The following is a 25,178-nucleotide window of genomic DNA, read 5'->3' on the forward strand; positions in this document are numbered from 1 at the left end:
AAATAAATTATAAATACCAAAAATAAAATAAAATAAAAATAAAATAAAAAGGTGCATACACATACATACATACAAACTTGTGTGTACATATACATATGTATGCACACATTTAATTACCTACACACATACACATCACAGTATCATTCTGAATATTCAAGTTACTTCTAAAGAAAACTTCAAATTTAATATTTAATACTATTTCTTAATAAGATTCTTTGCCACAAGCATTATAAAATAAATCAGCAGCTCACTGTTTTAAAACATAATGGATTAATAGCAAACGTAAGTATAATAAGCCTTACTGATGAGAGGACTACCTTGGAAAGGGTTTATTATTCCCAGTTCCCAAGAGGAAGGGGCAAGCCATGCCACAGGGGGCTACATAGGGAAGCACCAGGGTTAGTCAGAAGGCAGAGGGAGGGATCAGAATTAAAGACACGAGCCACAGTAAACTACGGTTTCCACAGGAAGGAAAAGGCAAGACAAGGGAATGAGGCTTAGAACTGGCTAGTTTGAATAATTTCAGAGGGCTCAAGTACAGAGGCTGTCCCTGGCTGTCTGGTAGCTGGCCCTGGGGTGATAAGGGCAGGCAGATGGCGACCTGAAGTGTGAGGGCCTATAAAAAATAGACTGAGGAGTGGGTTCTAGATTGGCTGGTTTGCATTTAAAAAGCACACACAAGGGGGAGTTGTTTACCATCTCTAGGAAATGATAAATCCTGGAAGGGGCAGTCCCCTCCAGGGGCAGCAAGGCCCTAGATGTCAAAGCATCAGAATACAGAAAATAAAACCACAGTTAATACATTCAATTACGCTGAGTAATAGAGAAGTCTCATTTCTGCTGGATATTTATTGAACACTCAGTATATATCAACACTGCACTATAGCTACAGATAGAAAAATGACCATGTGATAGGAAAGGAGATGGCAAAATGCAATTTATACCTATTAATTTAGAAGAATAAGGATAAATTTATGATTAATAGCTACATCTATTTAATACTTTGATATTTACAAAACATTTTCACATATTACTCCGTTTAATCCTCAGAAAAACTGTGCAGTACTCTCCACAATAGCTAAAACATGGAAAGAGCCTCAGTGTCTATCAAAGGACGAATGGATCAAGAAGATGTGGTTTATCTATACCATGGAATACTACATGGCAATGAGAAACAATGAAATCTGGCCATGTGTAGCAACATGGATGGACCTTGAGGGTGTTATGCTGAGCAAAATAAGTCAGGCAGAGAAGGACAAATATCATATGTTTGCACGTATAGGAGGATTAGGAGGAACTTAACTGAGGAACAAGGGGGAGAAGAAGGGGGGAAATGGTGGGGGAAAGGGAGAGAGGCAAACCATGAGAGACTCTTGAATGCTGACAAAAACTGAGGACTGATGGATGTGGGGGGAAGGGGGGATGGGAATGGAGGAGGGCACTTGTGGGGATGAGCACTGGGTGTTATGTGGAAACTAATTTGACAATAAACTATCTGTAAAAAAATAAAATAAAATAAAAAAAGAAAAACTGTGCAGTAACAGTTTAATATTCACTTTACAGGTGCTTACTAATCACTCAAGAAAGCTGAAAGACATCACCATATCACAGATAGTAACTGGCAGACCATGGAACTGAAGTCAGTTCTTGGTTCTTGTCCACCACTATTTTCAACTGCACCACAACATCTCCTTCATTTGAAGTTAAAGCTATAGTATTATTGTGTAGAAAATAATAGTTACCTATTCCTAACCACTGAGGATGAACTGCTCACTGGCCTTTACTGTAACAACTGGGGTAGCATACTGAAAAGCATGCAGGATTCTTAATACCTAATGAAACATAAATTCCTTACTGGGTACTTGTAATAGTATTTGAGAGCACAATTTTATGTTTTTAACTTTTGTATAAAAGTAGAGTGCTAGGGACACCTGGGTAGCTCAGTTGGTTAAACATTCGACTTCGGCTCAGGTCATGATCTCAGTTCGTGAGTTCAAGCCTTGCATTGGGCTCTGTGCTGACAGCTCAGGGCCTGCAGCCTGCTTCAGATTCTGTGTCTCCCTCTCTCTCTGTCCCTCCTCTGCTCATGCTCTGTGTGTGTCTCTCTCTCAAAAACAAAATAAACATTAAAAAAAAAGTAGAGTCCTAGACCTCACATAACGTTAAGACATGATTTCCAAAATACCTTTTATTTTTCAGTAATCAGGGGTAACTAAATATATATTTTTAAAAAAGTTTCAATAAATTTAAATTTATTTACCAAGTGGAATCCAAGCAAATATTATACTTAAAAATGCTTTTGAAACTTCTGTTTAAGAAAAGTCCATTTTATCACTACTTAATTTTAAAAAATCATCACAGAAAACATTCTACAAAAGCATCCTGACATTAGTACAATCCAGCATTTGAAGTAGCACTTTCTTCCCCAGGTAACAATTGGAATCTGTTATTAAACTCCCGGTGCTAGGAGTTGTGAGGCTGAAAATGGGGTTTTCCCTGCTGTAATACTTTCAAGCTTAAAATTCCAAAGTTCCAGCAAATGAAGATACTGCTGCTCTCATGAGACATCTCTGGACTACAGGTCAGCTGTCATACACTTCACCTTTTAGAATAAGCAGTAAAAGGCTTTCTCCTTTGAAACTGAGATATTAAAAGATCCACCTAACTCTTCTATTTCTGTATTTCTAGACTTTCTTGTCCCTGGGGCAGGCATCTAAGTCATGAGGTAGTAAAGTAATAAAATAGGAAGGGTGGGATGATTACTGTTAAGCTGGAGAGCAAGAAGACAACAAGGACTGTGGTAAAATTGTTGGTCTGAAGATCAGGTCGTAGCTTTTGGAAAGGTTAGGAGCTAATGGATGAAAGTGAAGTCACTGTCACTGCAGCATTTATTCTCACAGAGCTAATCTATGCTGCTTGTTAGCTAGAGAAGCTCAGACCTAAGCAAGCATACTCCCTGGATTAAAGGGCAGCTGGTCTCTGACCAGGCATCTTCCATGTCTATATCCACTGGCAAGGGCATTTTGAGTAGTCAGATGAGCTCCCAGATGGCAATCTGAATGCCCAAGGGTTTATGGGCCTGGCCCTCATTTTTGCTGTTGCTAAAGGCTAGGCATGCGCTTAGTTTAAAAGGATGGTGGCAAATCATTTTCTAAAAATTCTGTAAATCCTTATTAATGACTCAAACTTAAATGACTGACCTTCAAAGGACAAGAGCGTGAGACTTACTATTAGATTTGGCGTCGAAAATTTGCCAAAACAAAAACAAAACCTTACATATTTGGAGATACTGACGTATCTCATTCACTGTTACTCCCCAAAGTAGTCAACTTGAGTTAAAAACTAGAAACACTGTTAAATGGTATTTTCCCTGAGTTTTCCTCTTGGCTCACTGAAATAAAATTTAAGGTCTACTTGGTTTCCACCAACTTGTGCTTAAAATTATACAATTTTAACACTAAAATATCTCAAATATTTCATTTTAGAAAATACATATATTCACAAAAATTTTATTGTAACAAAAGGAAAGTACCAAGACCTCTAATCCCAAAGGAGACACAACTATTTAGTGGCAGAGTTAACCTGCTACCCAGCAACAGAGCTCTTTCGTTAAATATATCATGGTTACCTCTGCTCATCAAACTGCTTACGGAATAAAACATGTTTGCCTTCCAGTTTGAAAATTATACACAGTTATCACTACCTGTTCAGATAGCTACCAAAGAATCATTTCGAAAGCACACTGAAAGCTGTGAACACTATGATTTCAACAATCAAGTTTTCTTTGTGACTTGGAGTAAGAGTGGGGAGAGCATGAGGAAGTGTGTTAATTTTTTTCAGAATTACCCTAAAATGAGTTAGTATCCTTAAAGGGTAGTGTTGAAAGAACAAGGAAGATGACAAATAAGTCCACAAATGTAAAGTAGAATATAATTTCCTTAAGTTTTTTCTCAATGCTTATAATGATTAAATATATATATATATATGTAATACATATACACACACAAACTTATACACAAAATGAACTCAATCACATCCTTTCAAAATATAGAGACTAAAAAACTAAATTTACCCCATTCTTGTATGCTATAAATTTACTCTGGTCTATCAATCTCTTATAAAATGTGAATTGGTCTTTAATTTTGTTTTTTGTTTTTTTTAATTTGTTACTTTAAAAATGAGAAAAAACATTTTAAAAAACTTTTCATAGAAACTACTTTACCCAGGGTGTCTGAGTGGCTTGACCAGTTAAGTGTCTGACTCTTGAATTCGGCTCAGGTCATGTTCCCAGGGTCATGAGATCAAGTCCCATGTCAGGCTTTGTACTGAGCATGGAGCATGCTTGAAATTCCTTCCCTCCATCCCTCCCTCTCTCCCTGTCTCTGCTCATTCTCTCTCTCTCTAAAATGAATGACTGAATGAATGAATCCCAGGCCCAAGGAATAAGAATTCTGAAGCCAGATGAAATCTGAGTTCTTTTCCCAACATGCCCATGTATTAATTCTGTAACACGAAGCAAATTATTTAACCTTTCCTTTCCTCATCTTTTAAAAATAGCAATAATCTGGGGCACCTGGGTGGCTCAGTCAACTAAGCATCCAACTCTTGATCTCGAGTCCCATATCAGGCTATGCCCTGACAGTGTGGAACCTGCTTGGGATTCTCTCTCTCCCTCTTTCTCTGGCCTTCACATGTAAGGAAATGCATGCACTCTCTCTCAAAATAAATGAATAAACTTAAAAAAAAAAAACCAGCAATATCTAAAACTGAGATAAAAACAAAACTCACCTAGAATAAAGTATAGGACCCATGATTACAGAACATGTCTATTTTGTTTCCCCACCACCTAGAACAATCTCTGGTATACAGTGGCAGGTGTCTGAGTATTTCTTGATTATTTATCCATTAGACAACAATAATAAAGTTAAAGCACCATCCCTGTCAAATGAATACACAAAAATGATGAGAATTATCAGAAGAACATAAATTCTATACATATAATTCTTATTGTTTTGGGGTTTTCTTAATGTCATTTCTTTTTTTTTTTTTTTAAATATTTTTTATTTATTTCTAGGAGAGAGAGAGAGACAGCATGAGCAGGGGAGGGTCAGAGAGAGAGGGAGTCACAGACTGAAACAGGCTCCAGGCTCTGAGCTGGCAGTCAGCACAGAGACTGACGCGGGGCCCGAACCCACGAACCGCGAGATCATGACCTAAGCGAAAGTCGGACGCTTAACCGACTAAGCCACCCAGGCGCCCCACTTAATGTCATTTCTTAATATTTCCTTCAGAAAGTAAATTCTTATCTACTGATATGTCACATGCTGATCAAGAAGCAACTCATGAAATCTAGACTTCATAAAGCATACTTTTTTGCATGCCTGATAATTTTATTAATTTTTGTATCAACATAAAATGAATATTAAGTTACTATAAATATTAATTACCATATGTTGGTCACATTTAATAATGTAAAATATATTTATATTGTGTTACATATTATTACCAATATATTAAATATTAATATTTTTACATCATAAATATTAATGAAAATGAAATATAAAACTTCTTAAAATCTCTCTCTAAAAACTCACTCAAAATTGGGGTTCCTGAGTGGCTCAGTGGGTTGGGGATCCAACTGTGATGGGCATCCATCACAGCTGGTGAGTTCAAGCCTGTGTTGGGCTCTGTGCTGATAGCTTAGAGCCTGGAGCCTGCTTCAGATTGTGTCTCCCTCTCTCTCCACCCCTCCCTGCTCTCTCTCTCTCTCAAAAATACACATTAAAAATTTTTAAAAACCCACTTGAAACTGATTTATGGTACACATATATTTAATGTAGGAAATGTCTTTGCTGGCCTCAAATTCCCAATTAACACAGGATACACAAAGTAATACAATCATTTTTTACTCTAATCCTCTCTTTGGGATTTATGCCCTGTGTCTCGAAAGGAAGATGAAGAGTAGAGTGCTCAGCTATAGACATAGAAATCATTGCCTTACTGAATACACAACAATTACAAAAAATTACCTACAATAGTATTACTTAGCTATAAAGGTAGGTAATAGTCCTATTCACCCAGACCAGCCTTAACAAAAGTATGCTCACTTACCAGCTGTCTAACATATTGGTTGTATGACCTTAGCTAAGATATTTAACTTCTGATGGCCTTTTTTCCTGTTTTGTAAACTGAGGTCACTATCATTACCTTCTTCATAGAAGTGCAAAAATTAAATGGGTATATATATATATATACATATATATATCTGCATATATATGTATATATATGTGTGTATATATGTATGTATATACATATATATGTGTGTGTGTATATATACATATATACACACACACATATATATATATATAAAATTTAAGCGAAGTGTCTGACACACAAAAAAAACAATGAATGAACTGCACAAATGATCATAGGAAACATACACTGCAGCACATAAGCCTATATAGCGAGAGACAATTTAAGTGGTAATGGACAAAGTGCAGGGTTCTAGAGACAAAATGTGTTTGGATTTTTGTGGCCTTGAGCAAGTTTCTATCACTCTAGGCCTTAGTTTTTGTACCTGACCACAATGCTCCACTTTATAGGGTGTTCTGAAGAGTAAACAAGTCAATATATCAAGTGCAGCATACAGTACCTGGTACACTATAAATATGCAGTAAATGTGACCCAAAATATAAAACAAACACAGGAGTTAAAGAACCTTTTTACTTGTTTCATTCGTAAAAAAAAAAAAAAAAAACTGAATTAATTTCTTTCCCCATTAGAACATTATGGAAGAGTGAGTTCAGTCTCATGTTATTTTATAACAAGCCTCACAGAAAAGATACTGAATAGCTGGTTGCTGGATTTAGGAATGTAGTCTCCCAGCAGAGAAGCCATGAAATGGATGAAAGTCTATCAAGAGGTTACCAAAACCATTTACCTGCCCTACCATTAAAATCAGTGTACGTACTGATATCCTGCCAATGAAAAAAAAAGATGTGAGAAATTCTAGAAATAAAAATTCAACATGATTTAACTTTATAAAACTACATCACAACAATGACAAAATTAGAATAAATTATTGCTTCAACAAGCATATTATAATTTGTAGTACTTATGACAAATATCCGTCAAATGTTAACATCTCAAATTGGTACATATGTAAAGGTAAATAAATATATGGGAATATGTAGAGGATTTAAAAACCACTTTAAGTAGAATCATTTCTCTGATATAAATTCATTAAGTACTTGTCATTAAATGCATCTCCTCTTTTTTCTTCCCTCTTCTTCCTCAACTCCTTGGCCTAGACATCCTCAGCTATAAGCAAACAAAGATTTTCCACCCCCCTCTCCCACTCCCACACCAGGCACAGGCACCCACTTACCACAGCATAGATCACTATCTGGTTCCTATACTCCTGTGCAAAAGCAGCTCCGCTTCTGTGAACAAAAAGCTATGGTGACTTGACTCATTATTTACAGAACTGTACTAAACTCTCTCTGGCCATACTATGAATTCAGAGGCACATAATAAATTCAGTGGGACAGAAACAACCCGTAACCTTTAAGTACCTTTGGATTCTCCTCAAAACTGCCCTAATGGCTAAGATTCTCACCTGCAACTGTCTACCAAAACACATGAAACAGATCTAAGTTCCTTTTATTTCATTTTACTAACCACTTTTTCTTTTAGGATCATAACTCTCTCGTTCCTTTTTTAAGTATTCATCTCGAATCTATTCCAAGGACCTATTGATCCCATTCTCCTATGAAATCCAAGTTCTCCTTTCTCCTAGTTTAGTATCAAGATTATAATGTACTAAACAGTATCTTAGAAAAATACCACAGAGCATATAAGACACAGCATCTGCCCACAGGAAGTTTACAATTCAACGTTAATGTATGTTAATATTTCTTGATCCCAGTCTGAATGGTGCAACATTTGTAGAAAATTCCTAAAACGAATTTCCAAACTGCATGTAAAATCCAACATAACCTACAATGGCCCTCCTCCACCTGACCTGGCAGAATTTTAGTAATCCATTAATGGCCCCTCTCCATGAAAACATTTCCAGAACCCTAGAAGAAAGCAGAACTAGTTTTTCTTTCCTGTGGGCTTCTAAAACCTCAGTCATAGCCTTTATAAACCAAATGTCATACTGTAATTTACTGTATATTCATGACATTCCATTGACTCTAAGATGCAAGTGGCTGTAAGGAGAAAAAGATTCACTAGTCATAACCTGCCTTTGACTATAAGGTCCATTTCAATTTCAAAGATGTTAAAATGTTAAAAAAAAAAAAAAAGTATGTCTTAGAAGCAAAGAAATAAAATACAGTATGTCTCTGTAAGAGATCATATATTCTGTGAGAGCAGCAAACCTGTCTCACTTTTTTTTTTTAATGTTTTATTTATTTCTGAGAGAGGGAGAGATTGGCAGCATGAGCAGGGAGGGTCAGAGGGGGAGGGAGACACAGAATCCGAAACAGGCTCCAGGCTCTGAGCTAGCTGTCAGCACAGAGCCCGACTCGGGGCTCAAACCCACAAACCATGAGAGCATGACCCGAGCCAAAGTTGGACGCTTAGCCGACTGAGCCACCCAGATGCCCCAAACATGTCTCACTTCATCTTCAATTTCTCAATGCCTATTACTATCCTTGATAAAGAAAAGAGAAAAAGAACCAGCAAACCTGATGTTTTTGCTACCACTTCTTTCAGGTCAACGTTCTCTGTACTAGAGAAGTTTGACAACCTGTTTTTTGAATTAAAGCAACTTCACTGCCACAGTCTTTCTAAAGGCCATTGTGAATTTATGACTAAATTACTCCAATAACATGCTTTCTACTGGGCTCCTGATTCTAACTTTTCCACACTTTCATCTATAGAGAAACACTTTAATAATATCATTCCTTCACAAATCTTTCCATTTCAATCCCTTTCATCCAGGAGATTCAAATTTTTCAAACTTACTTTTATTATTCTTTTGGCAGAGTCCCTTCTTCAAATAATGTTAGGGAACAGTCCAGTAAACACACGATGAGTCCGAAGCAGAGGTGGCAGGCTGCCTGCCTGGCGTACCCTGGGCCTCTCTGTGAGACCACGACGCTGCTATGGAGCACAGATGAGAGAATGCCACTCACTGTGTTAGGTACATGCTTCCAAGGGAGGGCTTTTTGCTTTTCAAGTTCAGCTGCTTGGCTCAAGACACCTCGGTCTTCACCTCTCTACATACAGTCTCAAACGTCCACTTTCCAAACCAATCTTCAAGGCCTGGTTCAAGACCTATTTTCGACACACAGAGCCTTCCTTGTTTACTCCAATCCACTGATTTCACTTGTCTGAGCTCTCAAAACTTGTTCTCCAGATCTTAAGTATTTAAGTATCAACTCTCCTATGCAACCGTAACTGCCCTGTAATTGTTTCATGTATGTAAGCCTCTCACCTCCCCAACATGCGCATCCTTTCAAGACAGGTGAGTACTTTCAGAGTCTACCACAGACTGAGCATGCAGCAGACAACATAGATCTTGTACAATTAAACATACTGCTTTTTTTCCACCTCTAGATACACCTCTCTCCATCCTTAGTTGCACTCCAAAGGTTTCTGACATTCCTTTTATACAACTTTCTCATCTGCATCTGATACTTAACTCCAGCTAATATCCTACCTAAAACTACTCATTCTCCCACTTTACTACTTCACGTTCTTCCAGTCAATGAGAAAACAGATTTTACCAGCTTCCAACTGTCATATAGTTGACCCCTGAACAACATGGGTTTGAATTGCACGAGTCCACTTACATGCAGATTTTTCTCAATAAATTCAGTACTAACAATGTATTTTCTCTTATGATTCTCTTAATAACATTTTCTCTCGTTTAAGAATACAGTATATCATACATACAACATAAAAAAAATGTTAAGTGACTCTCTTTATGTTATAATTAAGGCTTTCACTTAACAATAGGTTATTAGTAAAGTTTTAGGAGAGTCAAAAGTTATATGCAAAATTTCAACTGTGTGAGGGTCAGCACTCCTACCCCCGATGCTGTTTAAGGGACAATTGTATAGTTTTCTTCATTATAGTTAAGTTTTTTGTACATATGACGTCATCTGGTCCTTGCAACTCTATGAGGTAAAAAGCAAAGGAATTAATACCACCATTTTATTTTATTTTATTTTTTTTAATGTTTTTTATTTATTTCTAGGAGAGAGAGAGAGACAGCGTGAGCAGGAGAGGGTCAGAGAGAGAAGGAGTCACAGACTCCGAAACAGGCTCCAGGCTCTGAGCTGGCAGTCAGCACAGAGCCCGACGCGGGGCTCGAACCCACAAACCACGAGATCATGACCTAAGCAAAAGTCGGAAGCTTAACCGACTAAGGCACCCAGGCGCCCCTAATACCACCATTTTAAAATGAGAAAAGGAACAAATTGCCCACGATGGAAAAACTAATACAGAGCAGCACCTAAACAAAAATGTAAGAGTTCTACTTCTTGGTCCTGTTGTATTATTAATTTTAAAATGTTTTCCTGCTGCCTGCACATCTCCTCAAGTAGTCTGTGAGCACCCTGCCCAGGCACCAGCAGTATGATAAGGGGTGGCTCCAGCCTTCAGTTCCCTTCCTACCTTCCCCTGACTGTGACCTAGTAACATTTAGATGAAAGACCCTCATGTCTTTTCTTATGGAGTCCATCCTGACCCCCCAATAAAAGCATCTGCCCGTGGGTCCTCGCTGTCTCTGCTCCCGAGACAGCTCCCTTGGCAGCCCCTGCCATGTGATCCCCTCTCAGTGTACGGTGACAATCTCTCTAGGACGTGTGAGTATAATAAACTTTTTTTCTCTGTACCTCTCCTGTGTCTCCTCTTCTGGCCACAGCTGATTATCACCTAGAACACAAAATACCTGTCTTCTAGGAAGCCTCTCAGTACACATGTCTGCAGTAATAATAAAACTACTACTTTCACCACACCACTCATAAAACAGATAGTCCTTACTCCTATTAAACCTAAGGAAAAGAGAACCTTCATATATCTCAAGTAACAGTTTTTCTATTTAAAAGAGTCTCAAGTCTCTAATTTTTTAAGTCTTTTTCAAAACTCTTTATTTTAGCAATGGGTTGTGGAAAACTGTAATTTTATCTTGATGTGAAAATATTTCAATAAACAGTGATCTTGCCTGATGGGTTTAATATTTTCTACATAATTAAAAAAAATTTTTATGTTTCTTTATTTTTGAGAGCAAGAGAGACAGAGTATGAGTGGAGGAGGGGCAGAGGGAGAAACAGACACAGAATCTGAAGCAGGCTGCAGGCTCTGGGCTGTCAGCACAGAGCCCCACAAGAGGCTTGAACTCACAAACCTCCAGGTTATGACCTGAACCGAAGTCAGACACTTAACCAACTGAGCCACCCAGATGCCTCTGCATCATTTTTTTTTAAAAAACACCTATGTGCTAGATATTCTGAGCCAAAAAGAAAGACCTATTGGATCTGTTCACTCCACCGGGTAAACTGACAAATTCTAAGTTGTGAGTACATTCAGAGTTTGAACTTTATTAGGATCCCAATTTTCCAAATGCTCTCCAATTGCACTCAAGAAAAAGTAATCACATTGTTCATACTAAAGTGACAATATCAGAAACATGACTAAATATGGTTAAAGAGCTACTGAGATAAAATATCCTAACTACAAATTCAATGTTGGACAACAATGTACATGTTTAAAACAGTAATGCTTTACAGTCACCAAATAAAAGTGCAAATAACAGAAAAACAGCATCTAAGCATGCAGAAAGTCTAACAATGAAGAAATCTATTTATGAATTAAAAATATTACATTTATTACTTAATACAATTCACCTTAATTATACTCCCTCTGTAATAAGAAAAGCGGTGCATGTGACCCTCAACCCCCACATCCTAAAATCCCTAAATACTTGGTCAGTCATGTAAGTTTAACTAAGACTTCTAGAGAACTCTCACCATATGCTGAATGGAAGTACCCAGGAATAGGACCATATAATCAAATATTCATAGAATCGTCAATTTTAGATAAGAAGACTTGCAGTTTACCTAATCAAACTTCCTATACAAGAAATTCTTCTACATTCTACAGTATCTCTGATAGACGGACGTCCAACCTTTAATACAGGAAGATCACTACTTCATGAAACAAACCATTCCATTACTCTACAGCACTAGTCCATGTGTGTACATATACATATTCTTCTGATTTCCCAGGATCAAACAAAACAGATTAAAAAAACAAAACTTTTCCTATATCCAAAGACAGGAGTCACACCTTCTCTTGTTTTAACAATAAAACCCCCCACTCTTCAATTATTGCTAGTGTGAAATGTTTTCCGCACTCTGCATTCCAGGAATCCCTCCTGATATGCTTGCCAGTTTGTCAGTGTCTCATTTAAAATGTGCCACAACTAGCAAAGCACACAATATTGCAGAAATGGTCGGACAAACACAAAGGAGGAACTTTACTCTTGGTTCATATCAAGCCAATAAATCCCAAATCACCTTCACATGTCCTAATGCCAACCTAGGGTTTTTCATCTTGTAGGTATACAATTTCCCTACCCTTTTAAACAGAGGATCCGTTGTATTTATCTTGCTAATTCTGACCCAGCATTCCAGACTATTAAGATCACTTTGAATCTGAAGTCTATCCCCATCATAATATAAGCAAAGTCTCCCAGCTTTGTCTCATCTTTAATTAAATAGGCCATCCTTCAGTTTAGTATTTGAAAAAAAATACTTAACAGGATTGTATCAAGGACAGAACCCTATGTCATAATACCAAGGACTTCCACTGGTGTAGACAATCATCTCTCATATAATTGAGAAACCAGGTATGAGCCTTTAAACACATCATGACTATCAATGCAGAAATCAAAATATGTTGTGGCAGCATTATTTCTTTTCTATACTCCTCTGAAAACCTTAGAGAAAGAATACATAAAGCTAGTTTCTTAGTGAAGCCATGTGAGTTCCCAATTATCCCTGAATTCTTTTTTAAATGCTCACCAGCCAACTACTGAATAATTCACTCAGGGACTTTGTTAAAGATGTTAACAAACTCATCTGTTTGCAGTATAGGATGTTTTCAAAAGGTAAGGTGCTTATCCATGCTCAATTTTTCCATGCGCATAATTTTTAAGTTATTGATACTAGCCTGAAACTGTATTTGAAAGTTCCTTCTGACCCTAGGATGGCATTTATCTGGACCATTCTGACTTCCAAAAAGCAAATAAATGTCTCCTATCTACTCACTTACATTGCACAAATAATCTCAGTGAATACAGGTCCAGTCATTTTAGGTGGAACTGCATTTTCCTTGCTGGTTAACAGAAGCACAGTCCAGCAGCTCTGTGTTTCTCCATATTACACCATTTCGTTTAGGCAATGTGTCTTTTGCTGTGATCTGAAGCCTTACAAGTTGTTTAAAATTGTCTTAAAAGCCTACTTTCTTATGAATTTCTGCTTTCCTGACATTACTCTTAAAATGTCAAACTGCTCTTTGATTTCACTCTTTTTTCTTAATGTTTATTTATATATTTTTGATAGAAACAGGCAGAGCGTAAGCAGGGGAGGAGCAGAGAGAGGGAGACACAGAATCCGAGGCAGGCTCTAGGTTCTGAACTGTCAGCACAGAGCCCGATGCAGGGCTCAAACCCACAAACAAGCTAGATCATGACCTGAGCCGAAGTCAGACACTTAACCAACTGAGCCACCCAAGCACCCCTCTTTGTTTTCATTCTTAATCCTATGTCCTTCCTTCTACCTTCCACGGATACTATTTTAAATTCTGAGTTTAACAGCAAGGTCTCCATGCAGCCAAACTAGTTTCTATTTACCATTTCTTTTAGTACTTTTGGTCATAATTGTCCATGCTACAGAATGTTAGAGCTAGAAGAAATTTTAACTGCAGAGTCAGCATTTCAATTTTCAAAAACACTTACCCTCTATAGGTCTTAAATTTACATACAGGCACAAAAGAGTAAAAAATAGACTTTACCTCTGAACTCATCCTTTTATATTATGTCTCCTAAACAAAGGCCTTGGAATCAGAGATGATTTTAAATCATGGCTCTACCACTAGGGCAAATTTTTTCTTTTAAAAAAATTTTTTAATGTTTATTTCTGACAGAGTGAGTGAGTGAGACAGACAGACAAAGTGTCAGTGGGGAAGGGGCAGAGAGGGAGACCCAGAATCTGAAGCAGCCTCCAGGCTCTAAGTTGTCAGCACAGAGCCTGAGGCGGGCGGGAACCCAGGAAGGGCAAGATCATGACCTAAACCAAAGGTGGACACTTAACCTACTGAGTCACCCAGGTTCCCCTAGAGGGCAAATCTTCTTAAAGCTCATGAGGCTATCTGTAACATGGGCCCAATAAGACCATCTTAAAAGATATTCAGGATTTTTATTGTAATACAAAATCCTAACCCTAACCTAACCTAGCACCTAGCAAGCTCTAAGGTAAACAACATATGTTTGTTTTCATTCTCCACAAGTCTCATATTAAAAAAAAAAAAAAAAAAATGGAGGCACCTGGGTGGCTCAGTCAGTTAAGCATCCAACTCTTGATCTCAGCTCAGGTCATGATCTTGGGTTTATGAGTTCGAGCCCCTGCATCGGGCTCTGTGCTGATGGTGTGGAGTCTGCCTGGGATTCTGTCTCTCCTTCTCTCTGCCCCTCCCTTGCTTGTGCTCTCCCTCTCTCTCTCAAAATAAATAAATACACTAAAAAAAAATTTTTTTTTAATGGATACCGTATCTTGACAGCTTGAGGATTTGCTTAACCTACATATACAATTTACTAATCTCTTTAGTTCTGACTTTGCTCTTTCAAGAAAGCACAAAACAATGCTACTAAGATTCCAACATTAAGCTCATTAACAAGGAGACCTACAGAATTGTGCTTTTTACCAACACTCTATTCAATATACTAAAGCTGAATATCCAGCGGCAACAGACACAATCTATGGGGAGAACACAAAGTCAAGCTAGATACTCTCCCTCTCTGGTCCCTAAACTTCAACTATATTTACTCATTTACTAGTGAAAAGATTTGAATAACAATGCCAGCAATACAGTAGAAAGAGGACTAGAGCAACGGTCAAGATTCGAGTCCTCACTTTTCCCAAAAGTACAAGAGTCATTAAACTTTTCTGGGCTTCAATTTCTTCCTTTCTAAAATACCACTAAGGAATGAGGGTGGGGGAGAGATGCTCAATTATCTTCAAGTTACCTTCACTATGGTTTCATTAAGTCTTATCTCAACACATACATACATAAGCAATTTGTGGTTCAACAGGTTTCCCTTTACCACAATCTACTGACTCATTAGGTAGCAAGCTGACAGGCATTATGAATATCCCATCAAAACTAAATCAAGAGAGTACAGAAAAGCCCACATATGGTTTCATATCAGGCCAGGTTCCCCCTTTTATTGTCAATCCTTACTATGCCATCCCCAGCACTTAATGTAGGACTGTAAAACTTTTAACCTGTTATTTCTGCTTTCACTTATAAAAGAAAAATACAAAATCCCTTTATAAATAGACTTTAGCAGCTATACCCAACGGCTACAACTAGTGAGCAATAACCTCAAAGATCCTTTTAAACTAAAATTCTATCATCTTGTAAATCTGTTATTTCTATGAAATCTATGTATAGCACTTTTCCCCTATCTTCCTTCTTAATCAAGCCTGCTTTTTCTGCTTTTCAGCTTGCTTTTATGCCTGCTCCAATATTCCTTAAGTATTATTATGTTTCCTGATTCAGATTCAAAGATAATTAAAACTCTATTTTCCCTTGCACCCCTCTCTATTCTGAAATGCCTCTACAAGACGCCCTTTGAAAAATTAATGTGGCTCTACACTGGATACCTTTTCATCTTCCATGAAGAACAAAAAATTGGCAACGATATTGTTATGTCATCATCGACAAATCTTAAAGGTCATGCTGTACATTATCTAATAGGTAAAACCAACTTGGTAAATCAGAACCTAAATCACTTGTACAGTGTACAAGATGTAAATTCTTCATAATGAATTCCATATGTAACAAACAGTATAGAAGATTTTAGAGAAATAAAACTGCAAGAGCAAACTTGATTTTCTTAAAAAAAATTAACGAACACAGTAGGCATATGTAGAGCTCTACACACAAATATGTATATATGTATATAAATCTGTATATAAGTATAACACATGTATACGTTAGGATGCCTTCTAAGAAAATCCAAATTAGTAGAATAGCAAAAGAAGTATGAGCATTAAAATCAATTTCTTCACTAAGTAACTCTATAAAAAAGTTTGGTGTGGGTACCTGAGTGACTCAGTGGCTTAAACATCTGACTCTTGATTTTGGCTCAGGTCAGGATCTCAGAGTTATGGGATGGAGCCCTGCATTGGCCTAGGCACTGACAGGTGCTGATCCTGCTTAGGATTCTCCCTCATCTCTCTCTGCCAACTCCCTCCCCCGCTCCGCATTTTCTCTCTCTGAAAATAAATAAACATTTAAAAAAAGTTTGCGTAATAAATTGATTGTACAAGATGAAGTTTTTAAATTAAATATATATGTCAGTTCTTTTCTTTGGCCCCCATTTTCCCTAATTATGAAGAACTGGCCTTCCCATTAATGATTCTGCTACATCCTCAGGTTTCATACTTTAAATCCCCCCCAAAATAAAGAAAGGTTAGCGTCAAGTTCTTAAAGGGCCAGCAACATCTTATCTTCAAGTCTGAACTTCCTTTGTGTAAGAATTAAACTAAAAATGTTAATTATCACTGAAATTGACAAAGAAATATCTATCCATCAAGCAAAACATGATTTTTTACAATATATAACAATTAAGGCCAAAACCAAATAAAATCACTAGCCAATGCAAGGTAATTACAGATTTAGCTATCAATGGTCCCTACATGTTCTAAATTCTTTAACAAGATGTAACTCCTAAAGATACATTACTGGAGACGTTCATTTTACTTAGGGCTCTTTGGCTACTTGAACACACTGTGTGAACGGGTAGTTCTTAGAACAAAAATCTTACTTTCCTCACTTAGTTAAAACAAAGGATGTTCTTAAACCAGAAGAATGATTAGTTACCTTTGCTCTTAAAAAGGGATTTCTGCTTTTCCTTCAGTCAAAGTCCAACTAATAATCCAACAAGGAAACAAACAGTAAGTAAGGGCAACATGTACTTAGTTCCTTCTACGACTTTAACTAATTAAATGTTAGATACTCAGCCTGGAAGTCAAGATTCTGAGAGGAGACCAAACCACAGAAACACATTATGCCAAATTCAATACCAAGGAAAGAGATTCCGTTACGTTGTAACATTCTCTTTTCATAAAATCAAGTATGAAGCTCCCTAGTCTCAAGAACTGGTTTCATTTGATCTACTTCATACAATTCTTTTTCCTTCCCGTATCAACCAGAACCTTCCCATATCATCCAGAACCTTCCCATATCTCTAAGAATGACATGAGGATGGATGGTAGAGAACTTTTAGCCTTCAGTTATTGACCTAGTCATTGCATTTTGTCAAAGTCAACTATTAAGAATTTTTTCAAGGGACGCCTGGATGGCTCAATCAGCTAAGTATCCAACTTCAGCTCAGGTAATTACCTCATGGTTCATGAGTTCAGGCTTCAAGGGGGGCTCTGTGCTGACAGCTCAGGGCCTGAAGCCTGCTTCAGATTCTGTGTCTCCATCTCTCTCTGCCCTTCCCCTGCTCACACTCTCTCTCTCAAAAATAAATTAAATAAATAAATAAAACATTAAAAAAAATTTTTAAAGAATTTTTCCAAGCCTGATAATAGTTGTCATGAATATTTACAGCAAAAATTTTTCCCATGAATTATTAAAAATAACATCATTTGGGGGAAAAAAATAGATATATGAAACAATAAAAAAAATAACAAAAAGTGAATGGGGACACGAAATAAAGGGTCAGAACTTACAAGGTTCATTTATAAAAGGGATATATGGGCAGTTTTTGCTCATCCTCCCTCTTCTAGAGATAGTAAAGCACCTGGTGTCCCACTCTTGATGTCCCAAAAACTCAAAGTCAAAAAACATTAATGAAAATAAAGCCACTTCACCAGTTTCATTAAAACCACTCCCAGCCTTGGTTCCAATTCCAAATTGCTATCTTCTCCAACACCTTCTACCCCTTAATTCAACAAACATTTGTCAAGCACCTACTATAGTAAAAAAAAAAAGATAAAGTAAAAATCCACGAACAACCAGGCCCAGATTAATTGCACTGACTTGCAGAAATTGGTACATTTCTGGTCTTTGTAACATGGTTCTCTCCTTAAAATGAATGAGCATATCTATTTGAACATAAACTCTTCAACATCAACAAAATTCAAAATCTTTCATTTCAAGAGAAAAACTCCAACCAGGTAAAGTTTAAATTTCCTTATACACTTAAGCGACATTCAAATCATGTAAACTCTATAAATTAAAAAAAAAAAAAAAAAAAGTCCAGAAAATGAACACTAAACATACCTATTGGGAGTCCTCAGCATGTGGCTAGTCAATACACGTTTGTGAAATAAAAGCTGTAAATTCTCTTTGTCATCAAAATCCATTCTTTGCGGCACACGTGAACTAGCTCCAACACTCATCTGCTTCCATATTTTGCTTTATGGTTCACTACTAATGACTAGAGCCTAGGTTCTCAAATTTCAATGAGATTTAAAATGACCTGGAAAGTTAATCTGAAAGGCAAATTCCTTGACCACACCCCCAAAAGTTATAGTTCCAGAAAGTGGATCCTGTACTCATAATAATACAACATTCAAGTAAATCTGAGTTAGGTGGTCAAAGATCACTCTTGGTATCAAGACTCACCCTCATAATAAACAAGAGGGAAAACTGAGTTGAAATTGATACCAATGAGAGTACAGAAGAATTGACTATTCCTAACCTAAATTATAAATTATTCAATTCCCTTCATCATAATTCACAATGTTTAACAGACAAATGGAAATTTAAGTGAAATAACTTTTGCTTTGATAATGCAAACTGTCACTCTATCCACCAAAAACAGGTATTTCTCTGAAATACTTAAGATACTATCAATGTTTAGGAAAAGAATAGGAAGACAGCAAGCTATGGACTGTAACCTAGAGAAACACTTACATAATTGTGCTGCCATAGTTTTAGGGGGTAAAGCACCACACTTCAAAATACTCTTTGATTAGGTTACTATGCTGTCAATACAGAAGTCACTAATCACATGTAACTATTTAAATTAAAATAAGTTAAAAATTCAGTTCCTCAGTTGCACTAGCCACATTTTAAATGCTCAATAGCTGCATGTGGCTAGTGGCTCACATACTGGATAGGATATACAACATTTCTTTATCACAGAAAATCCTACTGGAAAGATCTGGTTTAGAGGTTATGGGCATCCAAAGAGAATATGTAAATCTCTATTCTTTTCGACAAGAGAGCTCTATCTGGCAATTTCCAATCATAAATATATACATCTACTTTAGGTATTAACTGTAAAACAAGAACCTTAGCATAGTTTTTCTGAAACTTATTTCTAAAAAGGTCATTAAAAAATGATGTGCTAATTCCTATCATCAAAATAAAAATATTTAACTAAAGAGACCTGACGCTATCAAAGTGTCTGACACTACAAAAACCACAAGAAGGTTTGCACCAAATCAGAATCAGTAAAAAGTGTTTAATTACTAAAAAACAAAAAGTACTAGGTAAAATAAGACAAGTCCAGAAAATTTTAAATACTTAATTAAGACTAGTTTTGCAAATACTTCTGAAATCTCTTTATATGGGTAACAAATATTGCTCTATAACAGGCCTTAAAATGACGTTACTACAATTAAATAAAATTAGTGACATTTTACTATTTTCATTGTTAACTGCCCTTCAACAACTTCACATTAAAAAATACCTAAAAATACCATAACCATAAGATTTAAATTTTATATGTGAATTACTAATTCAAAATCCTGAGAAAATGTTGGTTTTAACAGAAAAGTAGACATAAAAAATTAATCAATTTATAACCTAAAATAGTATCCCTAAACTGCATCAATATCCACTGTACAGAAAAACGCAAAAGCATGAACAAGATGCTGAAGGATGAGAAATAACTTCCAACTGAAAAAAAGTTAGCCCTTTTACAAAGTAGAATTAAAACTTCAACAGATTTACAATTGTGTATTAATTCAACTTTAAGCCTATTTTCTTTTAAGGAAGATATAAACATCTTTACATCTTTTTAATTAGAGTTCTTTCTGAAGAGTTCAAGTGTATTCAAGTATCTCCAAATTACAGAAGACAATTTTGACTCTAATCATGAAGCTCAATGGAAAAATGATTTTATAAAACAAATTTAACTTCTAAAACCTCACATTAAAACATACAAATGTGAATGGGTCAATGACTACAGTTACAGAAGTTAACATTCCTGTCATTTTAGATTCCTTGTGATTATGTTTATTTCAGAGGTCTCCGTCAAATCTAAGAGTCAGCAAAGAAGTGCAGTAACTGTTATTAAAAACTGTATGAAAGGATCTTAAAGAGAAAAGATTGTTGTAACTTACCTGCAACACTAGTGATTGTAACTGGAACTCCTTGCACTTGAACACCTGCAGCACCCAGGTTGGCAACACTCACTGTCTGAAGGTTAGGCACTGATGCAAGCTGGGCAGTATTCAAAGTTATTGGGGCACCAGCAACAGCCACCGGAGCAATTTGAGCAAGAGTTGTGCCACCACTTGAAGACACCGGGGTGATGGTTAATTGTTGGGATAACCCAGCATTCTGAACTTGCAAATTTGAAAGACTCTGAATATTCTGAACCTGTACAGTCTGCCAACTGATTTGCCCTGAAGGTGTTAAAGTTGGAGCCCTGATAAGCACCTGAGTCGGATTTACTGCTTGAAGTTGAACATTCTGCAAAGGCTGCTGCTGGATGGTCTGAATTGTCTGCCCTGACTGAAGTTGAAATGACTGCGGTGGAATAGCCTGAATGATCTGTTGCTGAGGCTGTTGGATCTGGATCTGCTGCAAAATAGGCTGGCCTACAATCTGCACCTGCTGAAGAGAATTCGACTGATCCTGTGTATTCTGTATTCCATTAGACTGAAGCTGACTGGAGCTCTGAGCTTCAGACTCAGTGGCAGCAGGTGTTTGAGATTCTTCAATAGTGCGTTCGGAACTACTGGCTGATGTGCTTGCATACTGGCCCGTGTCTGCTGAGCTCACTAACGTGTCACTGCTCGTCAGAGACGTGGAAGCAGTGGTTGTGCAGGTAGTGGAGGAGGAGGGAGATTCCGGCATAGTACTGGCAGAAGCAGCGGTGGTGGTGGGTGTGGAAACTACCTGACTCCCATTGGAAGTCCCGCTATCAGTAGTAGTAGCAGGCTGGCCAACCTGTCCAGGTCCTCCTCCAGCAGTCACGTTGTTTATCACTGGCAAAGCTAAAGTCACTCCTCCAATGTTAATTGGCAGGGTCGTTACAACTTGAGCCTGAGTACCAGGAAGGGTCTGTAATTGCAGTGGTATTGAAACACCGGGTCTAATTTGGACTGGAACGGTCTGATTTGCCAGGTTTTGAGCAAGAATATTTCCAGAAGCTGTCCTGTTAGCAGCTGTGAGTATAGCTTGATTATTACCTGCAGAAATGAGCTGAATTTGACCCTGCAAATCCTGTAGAGATGAACTACTAGCTGGATTGATTTGAATCTGCTGGCCTTCCACTGTCTGAAGTTGTGGAATCACTTGGTACTGTACACTACCACTTGGATTTTGTACTTGTATCACTTGAAATTGACCAGGGGTGGAAGAATTACCTGATTTCGTTTTTGTAGGAGACGCACTCCCGTTATTACTGCTGGAAGAACTAGATGAACTAGAAGCTGGTTGAGAAACGTTATTTTCTTTTGAAGCAGGAGGAGTGGAGGCAACAAGTTGCCAAGTGTTTCCAGCAAGTTGTGTTGTTACCAGTTCTAGCTGTTGTGGTTGATTTTGAAGTTGCACCAATCCTTGGCTTGGATCTATAATAATTTGTTGTTGTCCAGTTCCTTGATTTTCACCAGGAGTCCCTATTTTGCTGCAAGTAGCTGCCAGTAAAGCCAGAGGAGAGGGCTGAGAGTCCTACCCAAAATGAGATGATAAAGGAGGGAGGGGGGAAAAAGTGGGAGGATTTAGTGGAGGCCAGTAGTTGGAAGGGTTTATTTGTTTATTTATTTATTCATTCATTCATTTATTTTGACAGCTCTACATTTCAGAACTTACTCAGGAAGTGACAGAAATCAAAAAGAAATAGTAACAAGAGCAGGAAGATAGAGGAAAAAGGAAACATACTGTAATATAAAGTTCAAACAAAAGGAAATTTCTAAGAAACTTTTTTAAAGTATATTCTCATAAACTCAAAATGCCATTGGGAAAATACACACCGTTGTCTACTAGTCTGAGTTGCTGATGTAATTTTAAACAACGTTATCCCTCAAACGAGTGAAATCTTTACGAATTTACAATTTAACTTCCTCACTCTCAGAAAGATGCTTTGAGTGGATGAACATTTGTATTCTGTTCTTCAGTTCTGGGCAATTAAAGGACATAACTCCCTCTCTCCCCTTACGTTTCGTGATGATTTTTTTTTATATGTTTGCTTTTACCTGGGAGCCTGAGGTTTTGGGTTTTTTATTGTTATTCTCTGGCTCAGAGGTTTTCCCTCCTTCTGTAGCCATCGCCGCTGCTGCTGCCGCCGCCGCCTCCTCCTCCTCCTCCTTCTTCTGATCTGCAACAAACCCCCCCCCACGACAACAGGTTATTAGGATTATTATTATTCGTCTTCCCCCTCTCCTCCTTTCCCCTCCCCCCGAACATTAATCTCCATAAACCCGCGATCCACGCACACCGGCAGGGAGTGGGGGAGAAGGAGGGAAGGGAGGAGGGGGATATCACAAAACGTGGTTTGAAACCCGACCCATCCGCTCCAGAGCAACACCCAGAAGGTTGTTCTCTCTCAGACATTAAGACAAAACACAACCCTCCTTCCCTCCCCCTGATACCCTCCCTTCCTCTCCTCCTCCCCTTAAAGCATCTCAGCGGCCCCGGGGGAGGGGGGAGAACCGAGCAGGGTCTGGGGAGGGAGGGAGGGAGGCGGTGAAGGAGACCGAGGGGGGTGGAGAATACGTACCGCTCATCCCGCATTAACAGGACAAACCCTCAGACGGAGACACAGGGATAGAGGTGGGTGGGGGTGGGGGCGAGGCGGGAGGAGAGGCCGGTCCCGCCCGCCCGCGGAGGCTCGGAGGAGGCTGTAGCTGGCACAGGCTCTGCCTCTTTTTCCGCGAATGGCCGCCGCTGGGCTGTGGCGTAGCAGCTCCTCTCTCCGCCCGAGCCCGGCTGACTCGCCCTTGATTGACAGCGGCGGCGCGCGGCGCGGGCGGCGGCGCGGGCCGGGGGCGGGGCCAGGGCGGTGCGAGCCCGGCCGACTCCCCACCCCCCTCGGCCTCTCTCCGCCGGAGCCGCCGACTCTCCACCCCTTCCCCCAGCGGATTGGCCGCCGACCTGCCGGGGGCCGGGGCGCTGGGGCCGCCTCCTCTCCACCCCCTTTCCCGGGGTTATCCTTTCAGCCGCTTTTCTTTTCCTCCTTTGGCTTCCCCGGTGCTCCTTCTCTCGGCGTTCTAGCTCAGGCTCGCTGCCGGTAGGCCCTCCATACAGCCAAACTTGTTGTCTCAGGATATCCCGCCCCCTACTCATTTCCCAGCGCCCTCCCCCCCAAAAACCTGCTCCGGCATCCCTCGGAATTGCCACTAAAGGGAAAAGTAGGGCTGTCGCTCAGGGGAAGCGAGTAGGTCGGATGAGGGGACGTGCGGACCACGGACAGCCTGGCGCGCCGGGTGAACTGCCCGCTACCCCTGCGCAGGGAGCATGGCTTTCCTGAGGCGCATCCGGACCCGGGCGCCCTTTTTCCCTGGCTCGGTCCCCATTGGCTGGGCCCCTAGTGACGCGCGCTGAGTGGTGGGAGAAAGGAGGCGGTTCGCTGCCGCAAAGGCTGTCGGCCCTTGTAGTTTCCGGCGGCCGCGGCGGCCCCTCCGAGGCACCGCCTACCCTCCCGCCCCCGACCGAGGCCTGGCTGCGGAGCGGAAAGCTGCCCGAGGGGGCGGTGGCGGCAGGGCGTGGCCGGGGCCGAGTGGGAGTTGAACTAAGCGAGGGGAGGGGGAATGGGTGTTGTTTGCCTGGGCCTATCCGCCGCGCGGGGCTGCCCAAACCACCTCTGCCACCGCCTCCTCGGCTCCAAGCCGCTCCCCGCGGGGAGAGCTCACACCCGGAGTGCTTGGCGATTGAGCGGGCGGCGGCGTGGGGAGGCGGGGTTTGCTGTCCTCCGGGTTTGAATGAACCCGGTTTCTAGGAGCTGTGCCTTCGCCTTTCCTTTCTTTGCTCACCTCCTTCTTTCAGGCCTTCCGCTTCAAATACGAGGCCTGCTTTACCACAGAGAAGCATCTTCCATTTTATTTGTTGTCTCTAGCTGGCTTCTGGAACGGAGCAATGACCCGCCTTCTAAGGTTGCATCGTGTTTTGCCAAATAGCCCTTGTGGTTGGCGGACTTCTCACTCTTTTTGGTCTCACAAGATTCTGGAGGGGAAGAAAACCCAGCTCCGTTTGGGTCAGCCCCGGTCACAATTCAGCATAAGCTTCTGGGCAGGTGGAATTCACATCTGGCGGCACAAGGCATTTTAATGTCGAATGCACTTGAGCAGTCTTCAAAGCTGTCCTTCAAAGTCCTGAAGTCAAGACGATGCTGTGGAATATAATGGGCGCCTGATTAAGGGTACCAAAGATGGAAGTGAATCGCTAATGTAAACACTGGCCCCGGGGACAAGGTGCTCGTACACACCCAAGCTCACAGTCACCCACTCCCGTTTAACCTGGGCTCCACACACAGCCTTAAGCGTTTTTGTCTCCTCCTTGAGGCCTAGTATGTTGCAAGAGTGAGGAGGTCCCAGGTGCTGCACTTGACTGGCATTTCCTTTGCTTGTTAAAAATAATTGCAACATTGGCTGATGACAAAGCCATCAGTGCAGAAAGACAAAGCACTTCAAATAAAGAATTACATAGTATTGTGTACCCCTTCTTAAAAAAATGAAACTAAGATCCTTAAA

General features: G+C 39.5%; 1 protein-coding gene across 1 annotated transcript in view; it reads right to left on the reverse strand.

The window, feature by feature from the left end:
- The window catches only part of SP4 (Sp4 transcription factor), an 81,729-nt gene extending 58,326 nt beyond the window's left edge, over positions 1-23,403 (reverse strand). The window contains exons 1-3 of the mRNA XM_039238872.1: positions 23,210-23,403; positions 22,686-22,807; positions 20,607-22,161 (exon numbers count right to left, since the gene is read on the reverse strand). Of these exons, the coding sequence (XP_039094803.1) occupies positions 20,607-22,161; positions 22,686-22,807; positions 23,210-23,216 (1,684 nt within the window). The 5' untranslated portion in view covers positions 23,217-23,403. The remainder of the gene's footprint in view (positions 1-20,606; positions 22,162-22,685; positions 22,808-23,209) is intronic.
- Positions 23,404-25,178: the final 1,775 nt, after the last annotated feature.

This window comes from Hyaena hyaena, unplaced genomic scaffold (assembly GCF_003009895.1).
Source record: "Hyaena hyaena isolate Hyena2069 unplaced genomic scaffold, ASM300989v1 scaffold_149, whole genome shotgun sequence".
In the NCBI taxonomy this organism is placed as follows: Eukaryota; Metazoa; Chordata; class Mammalia; order Carnivora; family Hyaenidae; genus Hyaena; species Hyaena hyaena.